A 22847-nucleotide genomic window follows, 5' to 3' on the forward strand; every position below is an offset into this window, starting at 1 on the left:
GCAGTAATCGCAGCTACTGAACCCTCGGCAGTCGGCCACCGGACCCCTGTTTTAAAACCTCCAGGGAAGGAAGGTCCACTTTCAGAGGGAGTCGAACGGCTCAGAAAGTCTCAGAAAGTTGTTCCTAAGGTTTTTCCTCTAGAAAACCAAACCTATAGGAAGCACACACAGCACCAATACGTCCCAGAGCATTGGGCCTAATATAATCTTTTATTTCGGGTTCGGATCGGCAAAGACCCAGCAGCAAAAACAGGGCAGGCGGTACAGTGTAAACTACTAAGACAGACGGACAGCGCTTGGCGGGCGAAGGTCCTCGGAGGTGCGCTAAGAGAACGTTGGCAGCAGGAACAGCAGAAGGCTATGGCTTCTCTCTCTCTCCCTTGTCGTGGCCTGAGATCCAGGGGGGGCAGGCGGGGTGGGGGGGAGGCAAAGCTACTCCCTGTTTGAAGGGGGGGAGAGAGAAGGGGAAAAGAGAAAGTTATTTGTTGCGGAAGAACTACTGTATTTTTCGCTCCATAAGACACACCTTTTTCCTCCTAAAAAGCAAGTGCGTCTTATGGAACGAATTACGGTCTGTGCGTCTTATGGAATGAATGTGTGGCCGATTGCTGGCTCCCTTTCTGCATAGCTGTCAACTTACAGATTTGAAAGTAAGGGGCCAGCAGCCTCGAAAATAAGGGATCGGCAGCCAAAATAAGGGATTTTGGCTTAGCTTATACATAAAGCCGCCACTGATGGAGCCAGGCTGCTTTGGCTGTGACTGACTGTGTTATGCCGGGGGTTGGACTAGATGATCCTAAGGGTCTACAACTCTGATCAAAGCAGAGTGGCAGACAAAACTGATGAACGGCGTCCAGATGGCAAAGCTTACAGGCAGAATTAGAAACCAAGAAGAGGACCTCTTTCATAAAGAATGGGGAAAGTTTATAATTTAGTTGAAAAGCTATTGTCAAGAGTTACATACATTGGTAAGATTGACAGAAAACTTGTAGTAAAAATTTGAACTATGGATGGACAAATGATTTATAAAAATAGAGTTAGGAAAGGGATGCAGAGGGGGAAATTACTACATAAAGATGCTGCACTGGTCGGAGGGGATGCTAAGCAGCACGTCGGGGCTGCCGTTGTCCTGGAGCGAGGAGTTCCATCAGCCCTTCCCCGCCTGAGAGAGAGGCAGGGAGGGAGGGACAGAGATTTTGCCCACACCACCCGCGAGCCTGGCATGAATCGGTTGCGGCGCCGCCCATCTGCGTCCCTCCCCATCCCCTCCTCTTCCTCCTCCCTCAGGCTGCCTCCTCAGCCGCTCCCGCCTCCAGCTTCCCCTGGCAGCGCAGCAGAAGTCATAGAATCATAGAATCATAGAGTTGGAAGAGACCCCAAGGGCCATCGAGTCCAACCCCCTGCCAAGCAGGAAACACCATCAGAGCACTCCTGACATATGGTTGTCAAGCCTCTGCTTAAAGACCTCCAAAGTAGGAGACTCCACCACACTCCTTGGCAGCAAATTCCACTGGCGAACAGCTCTTACTGTCAGGAAGTTCTTCCTAATGTTAAGGTGGAATCTTCTTTCTTGTAGTTTGGATCCATTGCTCCGTGTCCGCTTCTCTGGAGCAGCAGAAAACAACCTTTCTCCCTCCTCTATGTGACATCCTTTTATATATTTGAACATGGCTATCATATCACCCCTTAACCTCCTCTTCTCCAGGCTAAACATGCCCAGCTCCCTTAGCCGTTCCTCCTAAGGCATCGTTTCCAGGCCTTTGACCATTTTGGTTGCCCTCCTCTGGACACGTTCCAGTTTGTCAGTGTCCTTCTTGAACTGTGGTGCCCAGAAGTCTTGCAAGAGAGGGGCTGACTGCCCGACCGCTGCCACCCGTCTCCTCACAATGCGCCCCTGAGGGGGAAAGGGAGAGACGGAGACGCGGCAGCTTGTGCGCGCTCTCTCTCTCGCTCGGAGGACCCCGAGCCGCTGCTTCCGTCCAAAGCCGGGCGAGCGTGAAACCCAGGAAATTAAGGGACATCATCAATAAGGGACAGCAGCGGGACATGGCGCTGGGATAAGGGAGTTTCCTGCCAAATAAGGGACGGTTGACAGCTATGCCTTTCTGGCCCCGCTCCCTTGCCCAGGCCTCCATTTTTGAATGTTCTGCAGACGGAGGCTGTTTGTTTCCCCAGCGACATGGGACTGGCTGATTAGATTATCTGTCTGGAAACTGTAGAAACGGCTCCCTTTCCTTTCCTAAAGAAGTTGCAGAACTGTGAGTTGAACCCCATAAAAACAGGATTTTTTCCCTTTGCAAAGTAAGCTCAACAACTTTGAGCTGATCCTCAAAAAAAGGGGGCTTTCCCCCTTTCCTCCTCTAAAAACTAGCTGCGTCTTATGGTCAGATGCGTCTTATGGAGCGAAAAATACGGTGAATAGCCAAATACAGCGGCCAAATACCCCTGGGAAGCTAGGAATCCAGGTAGACTGCCCCTGGCCTTGGAAGCCCCCTAAGAAGACCCCATGGAGCCCAGTCCGTTTCTGAGAGGGGGGCACACCGTTTGGAGCCCCCAATTTGAGGCATGGCCTCTTGGGGGAGCCTGCGCCATCTGCCTTGGCTACAGCTCAAGGGGCTCGGTTTCCCCCAAAAAGTTAAGTAGCCCTGTGTCTGGGCTGGACCCCTTCGGACTGGGTGCTGGGGGGGGGTTCACGTGATGGAACGCGCCAGTGAGCGAACTCCGATCCCACGCGAGACCCCCCTCCCGCGGTCCTGAATCGTAGAGCCGAAAGAGCCGCTATGGAAGCGCTTTAAACAGTCACGGCTGGCCCCAAAGAACCCTGGGAACTGTAGTTTTCTCAGGGCATCAGAGCTATTTAGGAGGGCAGAGCTACAACTTCCAGAGTTCGCCGTGGAGAAGGAAGGATGGTTCAGCCATAAATCGCTCTGAGAATTGTAGCTCTGTGGGGGAAATAAGGATCTCCAAACAATGCTCAGCGCCCTTAAACTACAGTTCCCAGAATTATTTCTGGGAAGCTATTACTGTTTAAAATGGTATCTAGTTAGTCTGTTGTTTGGTCTACCGTTATTTTAACTTTTCAAAAGTCTGAAATTTCTGTCAATAATTTTTTAATCTTTTTTAAAAAACCACTTTGCGGTCTTTTTCTCATTTTAAATCAAGCAGTTTTTATAAACTAAATAGTGCTTTAAAGATATGGTGTGAATGTGGCCAAAAGAGTGCTTTAGCAATCAATCATTCACAGGGAACTCTGGGAATTGTACCTGTAGGGGGATAAGAATAATGAATCACAAGATGGGAGGGACACCCTAGGGTCATCTAGTCTAACCCCCTGCAAGAAAGGAATCTCAGCTAAAAGCATCCATCCCTGGTGGCCATCCAACCCCTGCTTAAAAAATGGGACCAGATCTACTCCACAATGCATTCTCTCCAGCTATTTCTGGACTACAATTCCCATCATCCCCTGCTAGCTCAGGATGATGGGAGTTGTAGTCCCCCCAAAAAACCAGCTGGAGACCCAAGTTTGGGAAACCCTGGTCTACACGGATTGGCAGCCATGGCTGTCTGGGGTCTCAGGCACAGAGTCTCTCCCCCAGCCCTACCTGGAAGTGCCACCGCATTTCGAACCCAGAACCTTTCCCCTGCAAGGCGGATGGCTCTAGCTACTGAGCCCTCTGGACACTTACACTTCATTGGCCTTGAACTGGCGGATGGCCTGCTTGGTTACCAGGTCCATGAATCGGGGGTCTTTCACTTCCAGGTCCCCCGGCACCAACAGGGTCAGCGGCTCAGAGTCAAAGAGCTGGACGGTCACCTGTGTGTCCGACGGCTGGGCTGGGTCCTCAGGGTCAGAAGTTTTGGTCGCCACCTTGAAGAAGAGGGGCAAAAGCAGATCAATGGCTCTTAGCACATGCAAGCGATTCAGAAGGCAGTTCTTGCTGCACACTGGATTCTCCCAGCTGTGACCGGTGTTGCGTTCTGAAGGCAAAGGAAGGACTGGACCCCAATTAAGACAATAGACAAGAGGCTTGACCAGCAAGACCCTGGGAGAAAGTGCGCATCCCACTCCCTGGCCCAGGTCGTTCTTATTAACAAAAGAACTTCTACAAAGCGTTTGTAAGAACCAATCAGATTTCCCCTGAGCATTTCAGAAAATCCCCACGTGTGGACAAAGTCCGATCAGAGAAAGCTTCTTAACTACAAAGAACTATTTCCTATTTTGAGCATGCATACATGTTTTAGGCTAAATAAAACAGGAATCCAGGAGGAATGCATTTAGCAAACCCCAGAGGTCATAAATAGGCAGTAAAAGGAAAGACAGGCATTTTACCACCTATATGTGAACTCTGTTTCCTGTACCAAAAATCTACCTAAAGATTAACAAAAGCCACAACTTTTGGGTTGTGGAATGGGTTACTTCCATGTTTCGGCGGTCGCGCATGTGCAGAAGCGCTAAATCTTGCTTTGCGTATGCACAGAAGCGCTGAATCACAACCCACGTGTGCGCAGACGTGGGTTGCGAACGCTGTGGGTTGCGTACGTGCATCCTGCACGGATCATATTCGCAACCCGAGCGTCCACTGTAAATTACAACAACAACAAACAACCACGACTAACAACAACAACAAAAACCAACCATGACTAAGCAAGGTTTTTGTGTTTGGACATAATGCCAAACCACTGTTAAACCATGGTCCGTAAGGCAACAAACCATGGTTTGCTGGTAGAAAACTGTCAGGGAACTGACATCGGAGCTAGAGGCGGAGGGAAAGCTCTCAAATGATGCTGGAGAAGGGCCCAGCAGGGAGAGAGACAGCTCCGCAGATGGGGAAGCAAATCAGCACAACACCAGGGATATAGAGGGGCTGATGGGGGAATCGGCGAGAGGGCTCCAGGACTCTTCACCGGACACCAGCAGGGAGAGCACGGATCCTTCGCTACCCACGCCCACCCTGCGCAGAAGACTTCCGCACAGAGAGAGTAGGAGGAGACTGGGTGTCAAACAACTTTTATGTTGGGCTGCCCAGACTGAAAGGTTTAGCAAGGCAACAAAGCTTGGAGAGGCGGCAACTTACGCACGAGCAACCCATGCACATTACAAAAACAAACCATGGTCAGTGTGCTTGGCTGCATCCACACATGCAAACAAGCCATAGTTAGGCTGAGCAAAGCATGGCAGAGCATTATGGGCGGACTAGGCACAGGGGCAAGGAGATACCCACCATGGTGACCTGCAGAAGTTTGTCGCTATTCCGCGTGACGTTGGCTAGGCGGGACACCCAGCCAAACTGCTGGTTGAGCTGGTCCAGGAGACTGGTGGTGTTGAGCATCTCCTCCTGGAAAGCCTTGAGGATTTCGTCGTATCTCCGGGTAAAGCGCTCCGCCAGTCGAAGGGCGTCCTCAAAACGCTCTCTCAGCAGGGTCTGCTCCGGGTCTGTCTGGGAGCAATCTGGAGGAGGTTTGGAGGCAGGGAAGCAAAGGTCGAGGGAATAATAGAATCATAAAATTGTGGAGCACAGAATCTTTGATCAAAGATCCTTCTGGAAAGCGAAGGATCCAGAGCAAAACACCCTCATCTTTTTTCCCCCATATAATTTTTACTGATATTTTAAAATTACAGTCAGACCTCGGGTTACAGACGCTTCAGGTTGCGTGTTTTCGGGTTACAGACGCGCCGAAACCCGGAAGTACCGGAACGGGTTACTTCCGGGTTTCGGCACTCACGCATGCGCAGAATCACGAAGTCGCACTTTGCACATGCACAGAAACACTGAATCGCAACCCGCACTTGCGCAGACGCGACACTGCAGGTTGCAAACACTGCGGGTTGTGAACGTGCCTCACACACGGATCACATTCACAACCCGAGCATCCACTGTATAAGAAAAGGAAAAATTTACAGAAAGAATAGGAGAGAGAGAAAATATGCCAGGAAAAGAAGTATTATGCAGCCTCATTATGCACGGAACATGAGTACAGCAGAATATGTTTGAGAATATTCCAAATATTTGGGGGGGGGGAACACCCCAGTAATTATCAATACATTGGCTGGATCAGACAAAAATGTTCATCTTAATTCCCTTGCCGTCTTATCATGTGCACATCATTTGAACAGAGAGACAATCAGAATAAGATATGATAAAATAAAAGAACATGGGTTTATTGTGTCTTATTGACTGTATTTTCATGAAACCCATACTTTAGCACAAGCAGGAATGACCTCCACATGCCTCCTTATGTGTAAAGGATATGAAATCAAGCCGTACCGCAATATTTTTATTTTTTTTACTAGACACCCCAGTGAAACAATAAGGAATTGTCAATGAAATATTATTTTCAAAAGCAATTGATTCAGAGCAAAACGCTTGGTCAGTAGAGCAGGAGATACTTTATCTTGGGGTCATGGATTTGAGCCCCACTTTGGGCAAATGATTCCTGCATTTTAGGGGGTTGGACTAAATGACCCTCATTGTCCCTTCCAACTTTCTGATTTTATGATGGCACAGACCCTCCCCATCTTTGGCACCCAGAACTGGGCGATCCAGGCGAGGAAGAACTAAGTGGCCCATCTCCTGCAAAGCTACTCCAAACCCATTGCAGCTCCTGACCCCAAAATTCAGGCTCTGTAAGAAAACTGTAAGAAAACTGCTTCATTGACTGTGCAAAAGCCTTTGACTGTGTCGACCACAGCAAACTATGGCAATTTATTAAAGGAATGGGAGTGCCTGATCACCTCATCTGTCTCCTGAGAAATCTCTATGTGGGACAAGAAGCTACAGTTAGAACTGGATATGGAACAACTGATTGGTTCAAAATTGGGAAAGGAGTACGGCAAGGCTGTATATTGTCTCCCTGCTTATTTAACTTATATGAAGAATTCATCATGCAAAAGGCTGGGCTGGATGAATCCCTAGCCAGAATTAAGATTGCTGGAAGAAATATTAACAACCTCAGATATGCAGATGACACAACCTTGGTGGCAGAAAGTGAAGAGGAATTAAAGAACCTTTTAATGAGGGTGAAAGAGGAGAGCGCAAAATATGGTCTGAGGCTCAACATCAAAAAATCAAAGATCATGGCCACTGGGCCCATCACCTCCTGGCAAATGGAAGGGGAAGAAATGGAGGCAGTGAGAGATTTTACTTTCTTGGGCTCCATGATCACTGCAGATGGTGACAACAGCCACGAAATTAAAAGACGCCTGCTTCTTGGGAGAAAAGCAATGACAAACCTAGACAGCATCTCAAAAAGCAGAGACATCACCTTGCCAACAAAGGTCCGTATAGTTCAAGCTATGGTTTTCCCAGCAGTGATGTGTGGAAGTGAGAGCTGGACCATAAAGAAGGCAGATCGCCGAAGAATGGATGCTTTTGAATTCTGGTGCTGGAGGAGACTCTTGAGAGTCCCATGGACTGCAAGAAGATCCAACCTCTCCATTCTGAAGGAAATCAGCCCTGAGTGCTCACTGGAAGGACAGATCCTGAAGCTGAGGCTCCAAGACTTTGGCCACCTCATGAGAAGAGAAGACTCCCTGGAAAAGACCCTGACGCTGGGAAAGATGGAGGGCACAAGGAGAAGGGGACGACAGAGGACGAGATGGTTGGACAGTGTTCTCGAAGCTACCAGCATGAGGGAGGCAGCAGAAGACAGGAGGGCCTGGTGTGCTCTGGTCCAGGGGGTCACGAAGAGGCGGACACGACTAAACAACAACAAGAAAACTGAATGGACAGTGGTGGGGTGGGGGGGGCTCCAACCCAAAAAGAGAACACTGCCCCCCCCCCAAGGGAAGTTGTTTTCATGAATCAAGAGGCAGCCTTGACCGACTCACCGACGTCCAAGATGGCCTGGCATTTCTCGCACTTCTCCCTCATCCTCAGGCAGCCGGCAGAATTGCGGCGGATCTCGCGGCACACCAGGCGGTCGTCCGCAGGACTGGGGGCCCCTGGCAGAGGAGGAGAGAGACGGTGACTCTAATGGCGGGGGCTTCTAGTCCCTCCCTGATGCACCCGAGACACAAACTGGCATCTTCCATTAAAGCCAAGGGGAACTGCAAGTATCGTAATGCTTTCCTCGCCCCCATCCTAATGGGAAAAGGGGGCTGCTGGGTGCTCAGCACCAGGCCAGCTGCCTTGCAAGCAGAAGGGCACGGGTTCCATCCCCACTGGAGCTGGACGTATCTCCTGCCTGAAACCGTGTATGCTACCAGTCTGTGCAGGCAGTATAGAGCGACATGGACCCACTGACCCAACTCATTGCATACGGCATCACGATACTGGTAGTTTCATTTCCAGTTCCTTTCCTAATGATTCCTAGCATGGTGTTTGCCACACACAGGGTCAACCTCCTCACCAAACCATCCACTCCAACCTCAAGGTCTCGTTCCTGGTTCATCAGTTCAGACCCCACGAGTGCAGGTGTGAAATTAAGATTTTTTTACCCCCTCCGACATGCATCACTTTGCACTTGTCAACATCTAACTGCATTTCCCATTTTGCCACCCATTCACTCCTTTTGCAGCTCTTGGCAACCTCTTTTGGTTCTAACCACCCGGGGCTCTAGATAATTTGCAAACAAGTCAAAAAGCACAGGTCCCACAGGCTGGGGACTACACTTTCTACTTGTCTCCATTATCCCCAACAAAAAGGACTTGGGGGGGGTTGGGGGGGAGTGCTTTTAAACATTTTTTTCAATTCATTATGGATCATTTCCTAATACTTTTTACCCTTTTACAAGTCCACCACACATGAAAGAACCTCTTTGCATCTCCAGTACCTATCTGATTCAGTCTTATACATTTAAGCAAGCCTAGTAAAGGTAAAGGGACCCTTGACCATTAGGTCCAGTCATGACAGACTCTGGGGTTGCGTCGCTCATCTCGCTTTATTGGCTGAGGGAGCCGGCGTACAGCTTCCGGGTCATGTGGCCAGCATGACTAAGCCGCTTCTGGCAAACCAGAGCAGCGCACGGAAACGCCGTTTACCTTCCCGCCAGAGCAGTACCTATTGATCTACTTGCACTTTGACGTGCTTTCGAACTGGCAGGAGCAGGGACTGAGCAACGGGAGCTCACCCCGTCGCAGGGATTCAAACCGCCAACCTTCTGCTCAGTAAGTCCTAGGCTCTGTGGTTTAACCCACAGTGCCACCCGCGTTGCCTACTCAGAGTTAAATACCATCTGTAAATCATTTTCAAGTAGTTCTTCAAAGAATAACATGCTGTAAACTTCAAATCGCTTCTCCAAAGTTTTTCCCAGAGGTTAAATTAACAATTACAGTGGTGCCCCGCAAGACGAATGCCTCGCAAGACGGAAAACCCGCTAGACGAAAGGGTTTTCCGTTTTGGAGGTGCTTCGCAAAACGTATTTCCTATGGGCTTGCTTCGCAAGACGAAAATGTCTTGCGAGTTCCTGCTGGTTTTTTTTCCTTCCCCCCCCCTTTTTCTAAGCCGCTAAGCCACTTATCAGCTGATCCGATCAGCAGATAAGCCGCTAATAGCGCTAATAGCGCTAATCCGCTAATCCGTCAATAGGCTTGCTTCGCAAGACAAAAAAACCGCTAGACGAAGAGAATCACAGAACGGATTCTTTTCGTCTTGCAAGGCACCACTGTGCACCCAGTACGTTTGCAAGCACAATTCAAAGTGTTGGTGCTGACCTTTAAAGCCCTAAATGGCCTCGGCCCAGTATACCTGAAGGAGCGTCTCCACCCCCATCGTTTTGCCCGGACACTGAGGTCCAGGGCTGAGGGCCTTCCGGCGGTTCCCTCATTGCGAGAAGCCAAGTTACAGGGAACCAGGCAGAGGGCCTTCTCGGTGGTGGCACCCGCCCTGTGGAACGCCCTCCCACCAGATGCCAAAAGGAACAACTATCTGACTTTTAGAAGACATCTGAAGGCAGCCCTGTTTAGGGAAACTTTTAATGTTTAACAGACTACAGTGGTAAAGTGGTACCTCTGGTTAAGCACTGTTCTTTTTTCCCCCTTTTTCTTTTAATGTTTAACAGACCACTACCCAGGATAGCTGGGGAAAACCAGCCAGGTGGGCGGGATGTAAATTATTAATAATAATAATAATTATTATTATTATTATTATTATTATTATTATTATTATTATTATTATTATTATGTCCTATATCGATTGCCTAGCAGGCAGGCAATTCTGGACAGGTGTCGGAGGCCTGCTCACCTGCCCGCGATCTCCACTCACCTGTCGGGAACCTCCCCAGGGAAATCCCTGGCCACTGGCCGCCGGGCCCCTTCTGCACCCCCTCCATGAGCTGCTGGGTCATCTGGTGGAGCGACTGGAAGAGCTGGTGGAAGTCCTGGTGGGGTCGGTACTGGCCTGGGAAGGAGGGGAAAGGGGACACATCCCGGGCCAGGCGGGACCCCGGGAGGCGGATGCTGCGGATGGGACCCCAGAACATGTCCCGGAAGCCGCTGAAGGGCGACTGGAAGAAGGGGGCGAGTTGCCCGTAGGCCTGGGTGCTCTCTTGGAAGAGGTCGTCCACGCCACCCTCGACCAGGCTGTAGCGTTCCTCCAAGTCGTCCAACCGCTGCCCTTGGTCCTCGTCTGCGTCCTTCAGGGAGTCGATGCGCTCCCCGTTGACCCAGATCGTGAAGGGCGAGGAGTGGTTCAGGAAGTCCTCCAGCTGGAGCAGTGAGAGCAGAGAAAAGCCCAGAACATCCTTTCAGCTTCTACTCCTAAAAAGCCTGAAATGGCTCAGAACCGCCTCTCCCCATATGACCTGACCCGGACCCCCCAATATCATCTTCTGAGGCCCTCCTTCGAGTGCCACCTCCTCGAGAGGTCCAGAGGGTGGCAACACGAGAGTGGGGCCTTCTCTGTAGTGGCTCCCCATCTGTGGAATGCTCTACCCAGGGAAGTTCGCCTGGCGCTTTCATTATACACCTTTAAAGGTAAAGGTAAAGGGACCCCTGACCATTAGGTCCAGTCATGGCCGACTCTGGGGTTGCGGCGCTCATTTCTCTTTATTGGCCAAGGGAGCCGCCATACAGCTTCCGGGTCATGTGACCATCATGACTAAGCCGCTTCTGGCGATCAAGAGCAGCGCACGGAAACGCCGTTTACCTTCCTGCCGGAGCAGTACCTATTTATCTACTTGTACTGGTGTGCTTTTGAACTGCTAGGTTGGCAGGAGCAGGGACTGAGCAACGGGAGCTCATCCCGTCACAGGGATTCGAACCGCCGACCTTCTGATCGGCAAGTCCTAGGCTCTGTGGTTTAACCCACAGCGCCATACCTTTAGGCACCAGGAAAAAACATTCATTTTTAAGCAGGCCTTTGGTTGATCTGATTCACATCCTATGCCCTTTTAAAACATGGCTCTTTTCTGGGGGGGGGGGTGTTATTGGGGTGTTGTTTTTATTCTGATTATATATTTTGTGGGGGTTTTCTGTGAACTGCCCTGTGACCTCTGGGTATAAGGCAGTATATAAACTCAATAAATACCGTATTTTTTGCACCATAACACTCACTTTTTTCCTCCTAAAAAGTAAGGGGAAATGTCTGTGCGTGTTATGGAGGGAATGCCTACGGGTGGCATGCCTACGGATTTTCCTCCTCTAAAAACTACGTGCGTGTTATGGTCGGGTGCGTGTTATAGAGCGAAAAATACGGTAATAAGAAGATCAGAAGAGACAGGCCGGATCAGGCCAGTGGCCTGCTAGACTAGCATCATGAATTTAAAACAGCTTAAAAAGGTAAAGGGGACCCCTGACCGTTAGGTCCAGTCGTGGCCGACTCTGGGGTTGTGGCGCTCATCTCGCTTTATTGCCGAGGGAGCTGGCGTACAGCTTCCGGGTCATGTGGCCAGCAGGACTAAGCCGCTTCTGGCGAACCAGAGCAGCACACGGAAACACCGTTTACCTTCCCGCCGGAGTGGTACCTATTTATCTACTTGCACTTTGACGTGCTTTCGAACTGCTAGGTTGACAGGAGTAGGGACCGAGCAACGGGAGCTCACCGTCGCGGGGATCTGAACCGCCGACCTTCTGATTGGCAAGACCTAGGCTCTGTGGTTTAACCCACAGCGCCACCCATGTCCCATAAAACAGCTTACAGCCATGAAAATAAGGTGGTTCCTAAAATCATTCCCCTCAAAAGGAACAGGTCAGGGTGGCAAAGAGGAGAGAGTCCCATGGAGAAGTCTGTCTCTCCCTGGGGCCCCCAGAGGCGGAGGAACTACCAAGAGGGTCCGCTCTGCACCCAAGAGGGTCCCTCCATCCTGAACAAGGGCAGCAAATGGCCCACAGCCCCTGGACATCAGCTCTAAGAAGAAGCATCTTGCATTAGTTTAGAACGGGGCCTTCTCTGCAGTGGCTCCCCATCTGTGGAATGCTCTCCCCAGGGAAGTTCGCCTGGCGCCTTCACTATACACAGACCACTGTATTTTAATACTTTGTTGGAAGCCGCCCAGAGTGGCTGGGGAAACCCAGCCAGATGGGCGGGGTTATAAATAATGAATTATTATTATTATTATTATTAGGGAGCTGCCCCATCCCCATGAGATCATTCTGGGTGCCCTTTCCCGAACCTTTTCCAACTCTTCAATATCCTTTCAGAGGCGAGGCGACCAGAACCTCCAGCCCTAGGCTGCTTTACCCCTTTAAAACCCAAAATAGTTTGCAGAGTCTGGGTACCTTAAGGACTTTCTTCCATATGCCCACTCCTGGGGACCCCGTTCAGCCCCTGGCGCAACAAGGGAGGACGAGGGACAGAGCCTTCTCCGGCTGACTTGCCATGCCCGACCCTGTGTGCCCCGCCTGGCCCCATCCAGATATTTATCTTTCCGTATCAGATGTTGCCCCGGTTCTCCAGGCAGGTTCTTGGGGTACCCAGCTGACATGCTCACCTGCCTGCCGACCAGACCGGCTCCGCTGTGGCACGTCCGGGTGTAGAACCTCATGCAGGTCTGCTTCAAGCAAGGCTTGCACTCTTCCCAGAGGGCCAACATGGTCTCGTTGCAGACCTCCTTCTCGCTCAGCTGTTTCTCAGTCTCCTGGGCAAGGAGGAGAGCTTCCTACAAAAGCCAAACAGGGCTGTTAAGTTCTTTGCAAGAGGGAAAAGGATTAAGACACTTTGTTTTTTGTTTTGTTTTTTATAAAATATTTATTAAAGTTTCAGAAAAAGGAATTACATAAAAACAAGAAATACAAAAGTAAAAGACAAAAATAAAAATACAAGAAAAATACAGAATAAGTACACTTACAGAAAAAAAAGGAAAAATAAAAAATCAACCTTTCCATATCTTACATTCATATCCTTGTTTCCCTGACCTCCTCATACCTCCCTTTTTTGTATTCCAATTCAATTAATTAATTCAGCAATTTCTTTCCCTCCTTATTATCCTGATCTTTGATCTTAATATATTATAACATTAAATTTTTACTTATTTAGAAATCCAATTTTTCCATATTCTTTTATATCATTACAGCTAGAAACCGCTTAACTTCAATCAAACATCATTCTAACATTCAAAGGATTAAGACACTTTGGGAGATGATTCATAACGAAATGAAAAAGGTATTTAAATATACCCTTTTGAAGAAACCAGAGGCCTTTCTCCTGGGCATGGTGGGCCAATTGGTGTTAAAGAAGGATAGAACTTTTTTCACGTATGCAACAATAGCAGCAAGAATACTCATCGCGAAGTACTGGAAGACACAAGATTTATCTATTCGGGAAGAATGGCAGATGAAGTTGATGGACTATATGGAATTGGCGGAAACGACTTGCAGAAATCCGAGACCAGGGAGAAGAGTCGGTGGAAGAAGACTGGAAAAAGTTTAAGACTATTTATAGAAATACTGTAAAAATAATGAATGTTAGAAAAATGTCGGAATGAAGTTATATGGCTTTAGTAGAAATGCTATAAGGATATTAAGTATAAATAGATTAATAGAGTATTAAAGGGAAAAATAAGGTTAGAATATGTTAAGATAATTATAGGATAGAAAACAGAGGAAGATGGAAAGGAATTGCTGAAACAATTAACAGAAGTGGAATACAAAAAGGGAGGTGTGAGGAGGTCGTGGAAATAAGGGAATGAAAGTTAAGGTATTGAAATTGTTTTGTGTTTTAAATGGTTTGTGTCTTGTTTTGTTAGTCTTATGTTTGTTTTTTTGTTTTTCTGTTTTGTTGTGTTTAAACGGTTGGAAAATTAATAAATATTTTTTTTTAAAAAAAGAGAAGTAATAAATGTTGGAAATGTATTGTGTGTTTTTTTAAAAAAAAAATTCTAAAAAAATAAATTTTATTAGTATTTTGCACACAACAGCAACAACACGAAAGATATCAAAAAGTAACAATACACAATGCACAAAAATCAACATTTGAAAACTAAAAAAACAACAACAAAAACAAAACAAGCCCATAGCTTACAAGTTAATATTATAAACACTAAAACAACAAGACATTGACTTCCACCAATCCCACAGCACCTCCTTTATCTCTCATTGTGTCTTCCTGTTTTCTTTATCATCTCTATCCTAAAATATAGATATAAATCCATCTTAACTTAACTTAATAATTTTTATTAAGTTTCTTACAGATATAACACATATCACAACAAAAGAAAAACAGGGGGGGAAACAAAAAGAAAAAAAAGACAAGATCACAAATATAAACAAAAAAAGAGTGTAAAAACAAGGTACTCGTAAATACCTAAACACCCTAAACAACACAAATTAATTAATTAATTAGACTTCTAACCTCATAAACATATTTTGGGCTTCCTCTGAGCCCTCCCATCTGAATTTCCTTGTAATTAAAATGTAGCAGTTTTCTGATATCTTTTTTTAAAAAAAAACAAACCCACAGTATTCCAATTAAAATAAAATTTCTAAACTTTCCTTAAAGTTCAAAATCTTATTTATTTGATTAACTCTTAATTTAATCCTAGCCCTATTTTGGTACTTTCAAGTAATTTCTAATTTTTAATATCACAGTATTTATGCAAATAGTCCTTAAATTTCTTCCACTCTTCTTGGTATTCCTCTTCTTTTTGGTCGCGGATTCTTCCAGTAAGGTCAGCCAGCTCCATATATTCCATCATTTTCATCTGCCATTCTTCCACAGTTGGTACTTCTTGTGTTTTCCATTTCTTGGCTATTAAAATTCGAGCAGCAGTTGTGGCATACAAAAATAACTTTACATCTTTCTTGGGCAGTTCAGAACCTATTATTCCAAGGAGAAAGGCCTCTGGTTTTTTAGTAAATGTATATTTCAACATATATTTTTTAATTCATTATAAATCTTTTCCCAGAAGTCTCTCACCTTGGAACATGTCCACCACATGTGATAAAAGGTACCTTCCTTTTCTTTACATTGGAAATGTATTGTTGGAGAGGCACACAAAGGATGAAGAAGTTAAATCTGTGATGATAGATTGGGCAAGAGATGTCGGATATAACATAACGTTTGAAGAACTGGGAAAGGTTGTGGAGGAAAGGGGTCAAGTTCACTGCACGTACGGCGTTAAAGGAAAATGTTATGAAAATGATGTATAGATGGTACTTAACCCCTGTAAAACTAGCAAAGATTTAACACAATAGCGATAATCTATGTTGGAAATGTAAAGAAAAAGAAGGTACCTTCTACCATATGTGGTGGATGTGTCCCAAGGTGAAAGACTTCTGGGAAAAGATTTATAATGAATTGAAAAAAATGTTGAAATACACATTTATTAAGAAACCAGAAGCCTTTCTACTTGGAATAATAGGTTTGGAATTGCCCAAGAAAGATGTCAGATTGTTTTTGTATGCCACAACTGCAGCTAGCATTTTGCTAGCCAAAAATTGGAAATCACAAGAAGTACCAACAGTGGAGGAATGGCAGATGAAGATGATGGATTTTTTGGAGCTAGCCGACCTGACCAGAAGAGTCCACGACCAGATGGAGGAGGAGTATCAAGAGGAATGGAAGAAATTTAAGGATTATTTAATAAAATATGTTAAGATAATTTAAATAGAACTACTTGTGAGTACCAAATTGGCCTAGGATTTAAAGATGTGAAATTGTATAATACTATGGCTAGAAGTCAAAATGAAAAGAAAGAAAGATGTTAATTGAACAAGTCAATTTTATATGAAAATAGTGTTGGAAAATTGCTACAATGAGTTACATGGAAACTCAGCTAGGGGGATTTGAGGAAGTCACCCAACAATGGTAACAAAACTGGAATTTTTACTGTTAGGATAAATGTTTGTTGGTTTGTTTTTCAATATTGTAATGTTTTTCTTGTTTGTTGTTGTGTTTGTTATAAATTTGGAAAACCAATAAAAAAAAATTGGGGGGGAAATAAATGTCAAAACCAGCACCTTTGGGGGCGAGGTCAAGCTGTTGCAAGGTTGCAGTAATTTGACCTCACCCCAAAGGCGCTGCTGGTCAGCTTTGAGTTGCATCTTTTGCAAGAGTGGGGCATTTTGGGGGCAAGTTGTGCAGACAGACCTCCTTCTGCTTCTTGGTGTCCTCCAAAGCGTTCAAAATATCCCGGTGGTCCTTGCTGGTCTGGTCCATGAGGACCTTCATCTGCCGGACGCCGTTGATGGCATTCTCCAGCTCCGAGTCGACCAACTTGCTTCCCGTTTCAGACATCTCTGTGGGAAGAAAACTCGAACACTTCAGAAAACGGCCGGCAGAGGCAGAAAGAAATCGCTTCCCGTTTCGTGGGGTCATCTTGAAGGAATGGGTTTCCCAAACCCAAAACTGACTGTGCAGGCAGTTTGAAACTGCACCAAAATCCCTATTTTTCCGTAGCTAAAATGCTTTAACTTGAGCTCTTGAGCCAAAACCCAGCTGTATAAACAAGTGCTCAAAGCTCTCCCCCTTATCAGTCCATGAAGGCCGGTAATGATGGATGGCTTTGTCCATTCCAAAGCGGAACAGGGATGACACTCTGGGCCTTATCTTACATCCTGACCACAAAGACCACAAAGACGCACAGACCTAGTCCGGGAACAGCGCCAGAGTGTGTTCTTGGAGTTGGTGACCTCTTGCTCCAAGATAAGAGTAAGATCCTTTTATGGTCAGAAGTACAGGAAGGAATACCCTTTTATGGTTAAGAATACCGGAGCAGGAACATATGTGATGTCAACCTGCGTGTATAGGCTGACATGGTTGGATTCCTGGGGAAGGAGGGAGAGGGTGCCTGGAGGATATATATACTGCATGAAATTTCTCATTTCTTTGGACTTGCTGTGGACTAACCCCACAAGTGCCTTTCTGCTGTTCCGGAGAGCAGAAATATAGAACTCTTTCTCTGAACCAGCCCTCGGTGTCATTTGACTTCCTTCCTCCTATCCAGGAGCAACGCAGACCCAATCGCTGAACTCCTATAAGGCTGCAGTCTCACATAAGAACGCCTATCTATTTGGAGGAGGAGTACAAGGAGGAATGGATGAAATCCAAAGAGTATTTAGTTACCGTATTTTTTGCCCCATAGGGTGCACCAGCCCATAGGACGCGCCTAGTTTCGGGGGGGAAATAAAGGGGGGGAATTTATTTTTCTCCCAGGTGCGGGGCTGGGGCGGGGGATGCCTAAGCTTCCCCCGACCCCAGCCCCCAGAACAGGCTGCTATCCGCAAGCCTAGGGAGCCCGGCAGGAAGTCGCGCCGGTCTCCCCAGGCTTGCGGATATCTGTCCCCTGAGCTTGTGGGGCTGGCGATGAGGAGAAGCGCGCTTCTCCCCAGCGCCAGCCTCCAAACCAGGTCGGGGAACAGCGGGATGGCGGCGCTCCGCCTCCCCGCTGTCCCCCAAGCTTGTGGGGCTGCCCAATATCTGCACGAAGCCTGGGGTGCACTGTGCAGCGCGCCCCAGGCTTCAGGATGCAAGCTGCTATCCGCAAGCCTTGAGAGCCCAACGGGAATTCGCGCGGAGCTCCCAAGGCTTGCGGAGAGCTTCCTGAAGCCTGGAGAGCAAGAGGGGTTGGTGCGCACCGACCCCTCTCGCTCTCCAAGCTTCAGCGAAAGCCTGCATTCGCCCCATACACATTTCCCCCTTCATTTTGGGAGGGGGAAAAGTGCGTCTTATAGGGCGAAAAATACGGTCAATATGTTAAATTAATTGGGAAAGCTTGCAAATACTAGAGAGGCTTAGGATTTAAACATGTAATGTGATAAATCCATATGTTGAAATGTCAAATGGGAATGAAAGAAAGATGTTAAGTGATTAAGTGATGAAGTTTATGAGAATATTGGTTTTGGAAAACCGTTCAAATGATATACATTGAAACTCAGCCCGGGGGATACGAAGAAGTCACTTAACAATGTTAATAAGATTGGTTCAATTAAGGCGTTGATTTATGTTTGTTTGTTTGTTTGTTTGTTTAAAAAAAATGGAATATCAATTTTAAAAATTGGGGGGGGGAAGAATGTTTATCTATTTGTTTACTTGTTGCATTTCTATCCCACCTTTTTCTCTGCGGAGCTCAGGGTCGCGTAAACGGTCCTCCCCCTTCCTCATTCAATCCCAACAACAGCCCTGTAAGGCTGAGAGGCCAAGGTCATACCCGATGAGTGGGGGATTCGAACCCTGGTCTCGCCCAGCTCCTGACCACCACGCCATACTGGCTCTCAGAAGAAGAGCCTTGCTGGATCAGGAAGACGGTCCGTCCGGTCCAGCTTCCTGTTCTCACAGTGGCCACCCCAATGCCCTTTTGCAAGCAGGATTCGAACACAAGACCCATCTCCCCTCCTGCTATTCAGAAGCATTGCTGCCTCTGGCCATTGAGGCAAAGCATAGCTGTTGTCGCTAGTAGCTATCAATGGCCCTCTCTCCCATGAGTTTGTCTCATCCTCTTTTAAAGCCCATTTTAAACTTTTCGGAAATTATTGTTAATTTTTCTTGTTTTTATTTTTACTTCTTTTGTTATTTTTTAGTATCAGGTCAGGTTTAAGGTGGTGGTTTTGACCTTTAAAGCCCTTTGTGGCTTAGGGGCGTAGTATTTCCGGGACCGCCTCTCCTGGTCTGCCCCGCAGAGGACCTTAAGGTCCATGAATAACCATAATTTAGAGGTCCCAGGCCCTAAGGAAGTCAGACTACCCTCCACCAGGGCCAGGGCCTTCTCAGTGGTGGCTCCAACCTGGTGGAATGCTCTGTCCCATGAGACTAGGGCCCTGCAGGATTTAACCTCCTTCTGAAGGGCCTGTAAGACAGAGCTATTCCGCCTGGCCTTTAATTTGAATTCAGCCTGATCTTTTATTCCCCTTCCTTCCCTCCCCCTCCCCTTTTTATGAAGATTCCCCGCTCTGGGATCCCACAGCTAATTCTCCCCTGGTCTCCTCGCTGGCCCAAATAGGACTAACTTAGCCAGCTAGCCCTGGGGATCATCCAATGTTTATTGGATGCATTTCCCCCCTAAATTGATTTTTGAATTCTGAATTTGTTGTTATTCACGTTTTATACTGTATTTTATGCTGTTTTTTGTTGCATCAATTAAGTGTTTTAAATTTGTGGTTAGCCGCCCTGAGCCCAGTTTTCTGAACCTGGAAGGGTGGGATATTATTATTATTATTATTATTATTATTATTATTATTATTATTATTATTTTTTACAGAATCAATGTAAAGAAATGGACTCCCTTGCAGGGTTTGATGAAACACTTGCAATTTACAAAACAAATGCAGAAAATATTATTATTAGTCTCATTGTTAATTTTATTGTTTTATCCTTGTTTGTAATTTTTTTCCTTTTTTTTATAATCAAGCAGCTCGTTCATGCAATTTATAAACATACCATGCATCCCAGAACTTGGGGAAGCGGGGAAAAGCCACTGACTGGTGAGTTATTGTTGCCTTTTCCTGCCCTTTTTTTTGCATCCTGTCTGGGGCTTTTCAAGCGCCAACAATCATTCCCAAATCATCTAAATACACACAGAAGCAGCAGCCTCCGCCCTGCACCCTTGACCGCAACCCTGGCAATTTGGCAACCGTAGCAAAACATTGCGACCTCGCCAGGCAGAAATGATTCCCCCCACGAGCCCCTGAGTCACAGTTCTGGGAAATGACTTCCTGGTGCAGGTGTCGAAATTATGCCCTTGCAGCCTAAAATTGGCAAGAACATTTCTTTTTATCCCTTTTTTTAAGATTCTGGGCATCTATTATGGATGCCACAGGACAAGTCTGATCAAGCCACAGTTCCAACACATCCTCTCTGCCCGCCCCGTATCCTTACCCAAAAATGAAAAGCGCAAAGGAGTTGTGTGTTTTTTTAGCAAACCTGATTGACAAATGCAAAAATGCAAAAGCGTTTTCCAGTCCGGGGCTCCTTGGACTGGTTTGGAATGAGAAGCACTTCCACCACAGTCATACCTCTTGTTACGTTTGCTTCATGTTACGCTTTTTCAGGTTGCGTCCCGCAGCGACCCAGAAGTACCGGGTTTCGCCACTCGCGTATGCGCAGATGCACAAAATGACATCATGCGCAGAAGCAGTGAATCGCGACCTGCGCATGTGCAGATGCACAGACACAGGTTGCTTTCCTTTCATGTTGCGAACGGGCCTCCAGAACGGATCCTGTTCGCAAGCAGAGGTACCACTGTACATTAATAATAATAATAATAATTTATTATTTATACCCCAGCCATCTGGCTGGGTTTCCCCAGCCACTCTGGGCAGCTTCCAACAAAGTATTAAAATACAGTAGTCTGTTAAACAGGGACACAGGTGGCGCTGTGGGTTAAACCACAGAGCCTAGGACTTGCCGATCAGGAGGTCGGTGGTTCGAATCCCCGCAATGGGGTGAGTTCCCGTTGCTCAGTCCCTGCTCCTGCCCACCTAGCAGTTCGAAAGCACGTCAAAGTGCAAGTAGATAAATAGGTACCGCTCTGGCGGGAAGGCAAAAGGCGTTTCCGTGAGCTGCTCTGGTTCACCAGAAGCGGCTTAGTCCTGCTGGCCACATGACCCGGAAGCTGTACGCCAGCTCCCTCGGCCAATAAAGCGAGATGAGCGCCGCAACCCCAGAGTCGGCCACGACTGGATCTAATGGTCAGGGGTCCCTTTACCTTCTACCTTAGTCGGTTAAACATTAAAAGCTTCCCTAAAAAGGGCTGCCTTCAGATGTCTTCTAAATCTCAAGTAGTTGTTTATCTCTTTGACATCTGTTCGGAGGGTGTTCCACAGGGTGGGTGCCACCACTGAGAAGGCCCTCTGCCTGGTTCCCTGTAACTTGGCTTCTCGCAGGGAAGGAACCGCCAGAAGGCCCTTGGTGCTGGACCTCAGTGTCCAGGCTGAACGATGGGGGTGGAGACGCTCCTTCAGGTATACTGGACTGAGGCCATTTAGGGCTTTCAAGGTCAGCATCAACACTTTGAATTGTGCTCAGAAACGGACTGGGAGCCAATGTAGGTCTTTCAGGACTGGTGTTATGTGGTCTCGGCGGCCGCCCCCAGTCACCAGTCTAGCTGCCGCATTCTGGATTAGTTGTAGTTTTCGGGTCACCTTGAAAGGTAGCCCCACGTAGAGTGCATTGCAGTAGTCCAAGCGGGAGATAACCAGAGCATGCACCACTCTGGCGAGACAGTCCGCAGGCAGGTAGGGTCTCAGCCTGGATACCAGATGGAGCTGATAAACAGCTGCCCTGGACACAGAATTGACCTGCGCCTCCATGGACAGCTGTGAGTCCAAAATGACTCCCAGGCTGTGCACCTGGTCCTTCATTTAAGAAGAATGCAGACATATAGAAGTGCCAGCCTCTCCACCGTTGCTTACTTACGTTTCAGCTCTTCAGGAGGAACAAGGCAGTGTCCGCCATCCCAGAAAAAGAGGAGCCCCAGCAGAGGGAGCCATCCAGAAAGTGTCATCTTCTCCGCAGAAACAAAACCAGGTTCCTGAAAAGATAAGGAAAGTCGTCAGGAAGACAGGGCCACATCAGAGAGCGGGAAGGGTTCAGGTACTGAACTGTTCATGTACAGTCACACCTCATGTTACGTTCTTTCAGGTTATGTCCCGCCGCGACCCGGAAGTACCGGAAAGGGTTACCTCCGGGTTTCGTCACTCTCGCAGAAGTGCAAAATTACATCACGTGCATGCGCGGAAGCGGTGAATCACAACCCGCGCGTACGCACTGAAGGAGCGTCTCCATCTCCATCGTTCAGCCCAGACACTGAGGTCCAGTTCCCAGGGCCTTCTGGCGGTTCCCTCACTGCGAGAAGCCAAGTTACAGGGAACCAGGCAGAGGGCCTTCTTGGTGGTGGCGCCCTCCCTGTGGAACGCCCTCCCACCAGATGTCAAGGAGAACAACAACTACCAGACTTTTAGAAGACATCTGAAGGCAGCCCTGTTTAGGGAAGCTTTTAATGTTTGATGTATCACAGTATTTTAATATTCTTTTGGAAGCCGCCCAGAGTGGCTGGGGAAACCCAGCCAGATGGGCGGGGTATAAATTATTATTATTATTATTATTATTATTATTATTATTATTATTATTATTATTATTAATGTTGCGAATGGGCCTCCGGAACGGATCCCGTTCGCAACCAGAGGTACCACTGTATGCTACAACTGCGGTTAGGATATTGCTAGCACAAAGATGCAAAAGTATTGAAACTGAAGAATGGCAAGGAAAGCAGATGGAATATGCTGAAATGGCAAAACTAACGGAAAGACTTTGAGATAAAGACAACAGAGATTTCAAGAAGGACTGGGAACCATTTCTGTTCTATTTACAGAATTAATGTAAAGAAATAGACTCGCTCACAGGCAGGCCCAGACAGAGGGGGGGGGGGCTATATGGACCACTTGGCCGGGCCTCCGATTCCAAAAGGGGGCCTCGCCAAAAGCACTATTGTATATCTATATTTTCCATTTTGTCTTTATATGCAGATACGGTTCAAGC

The 22847-nt window shown here is 47.2% G+C and overlaps 1 protein-coding gene across 1 annotated transcript in view; it reads right to left on the reverse strand.

Moving 5' to 3' along the window:
- Positions 1-189: 189 nt before the first annotated feature.
- The window catches only part of CLU (clusterin), a 36146-nt gene continuing 13488 nt past the window's right edge, over positions 190-22847 (reverse strand). Inside the window, exons 2-9 of the mRNA XM_081188696.1 lie at positions 21726-21840; positions 16464-16612; positions 12868-13035; positions 10203-10644; positions 7829-7942; positions 5223-5449; positions 3687-3868; positions 190-439 (exon numbers count right to left, since the gene is read on the reverse strand). Coding sequence (XP_081044822.1) covers positions 433-439; positions 3687-3868; positions 5223-5449; positions 7829-7942; positions 10203-10644; positions 12868-13035; positions 16464-16612; positions 21726-21813 — 1377 coding nt within the window. The 5' untranslated portion in view covers positions 21814-21840 and the 3' untranslated portion in view covers positions 190-432. The remainder of the gene's footprint in view (positions 440-3686; positions 3869-5222; positions 5450-7828; positions 7943-10202; positions 10645-12867; positions 13036-16463; positions 16613-21725; positions 21841-22847) is intronic.

The sequence above is a fragment of the Podarcis bocagei genome, assembly GCF_964188305.1.
Source record: "Podarcis bocagei genome assembly, chromosome: 3".
In the NCBI taxonomy this organism is placed as follows: Eukaryota; Metazoa; Chordata; class Lepidosauria; order Squamata; family Lacertidae; genus Podarcis; species Podarcis bocagei.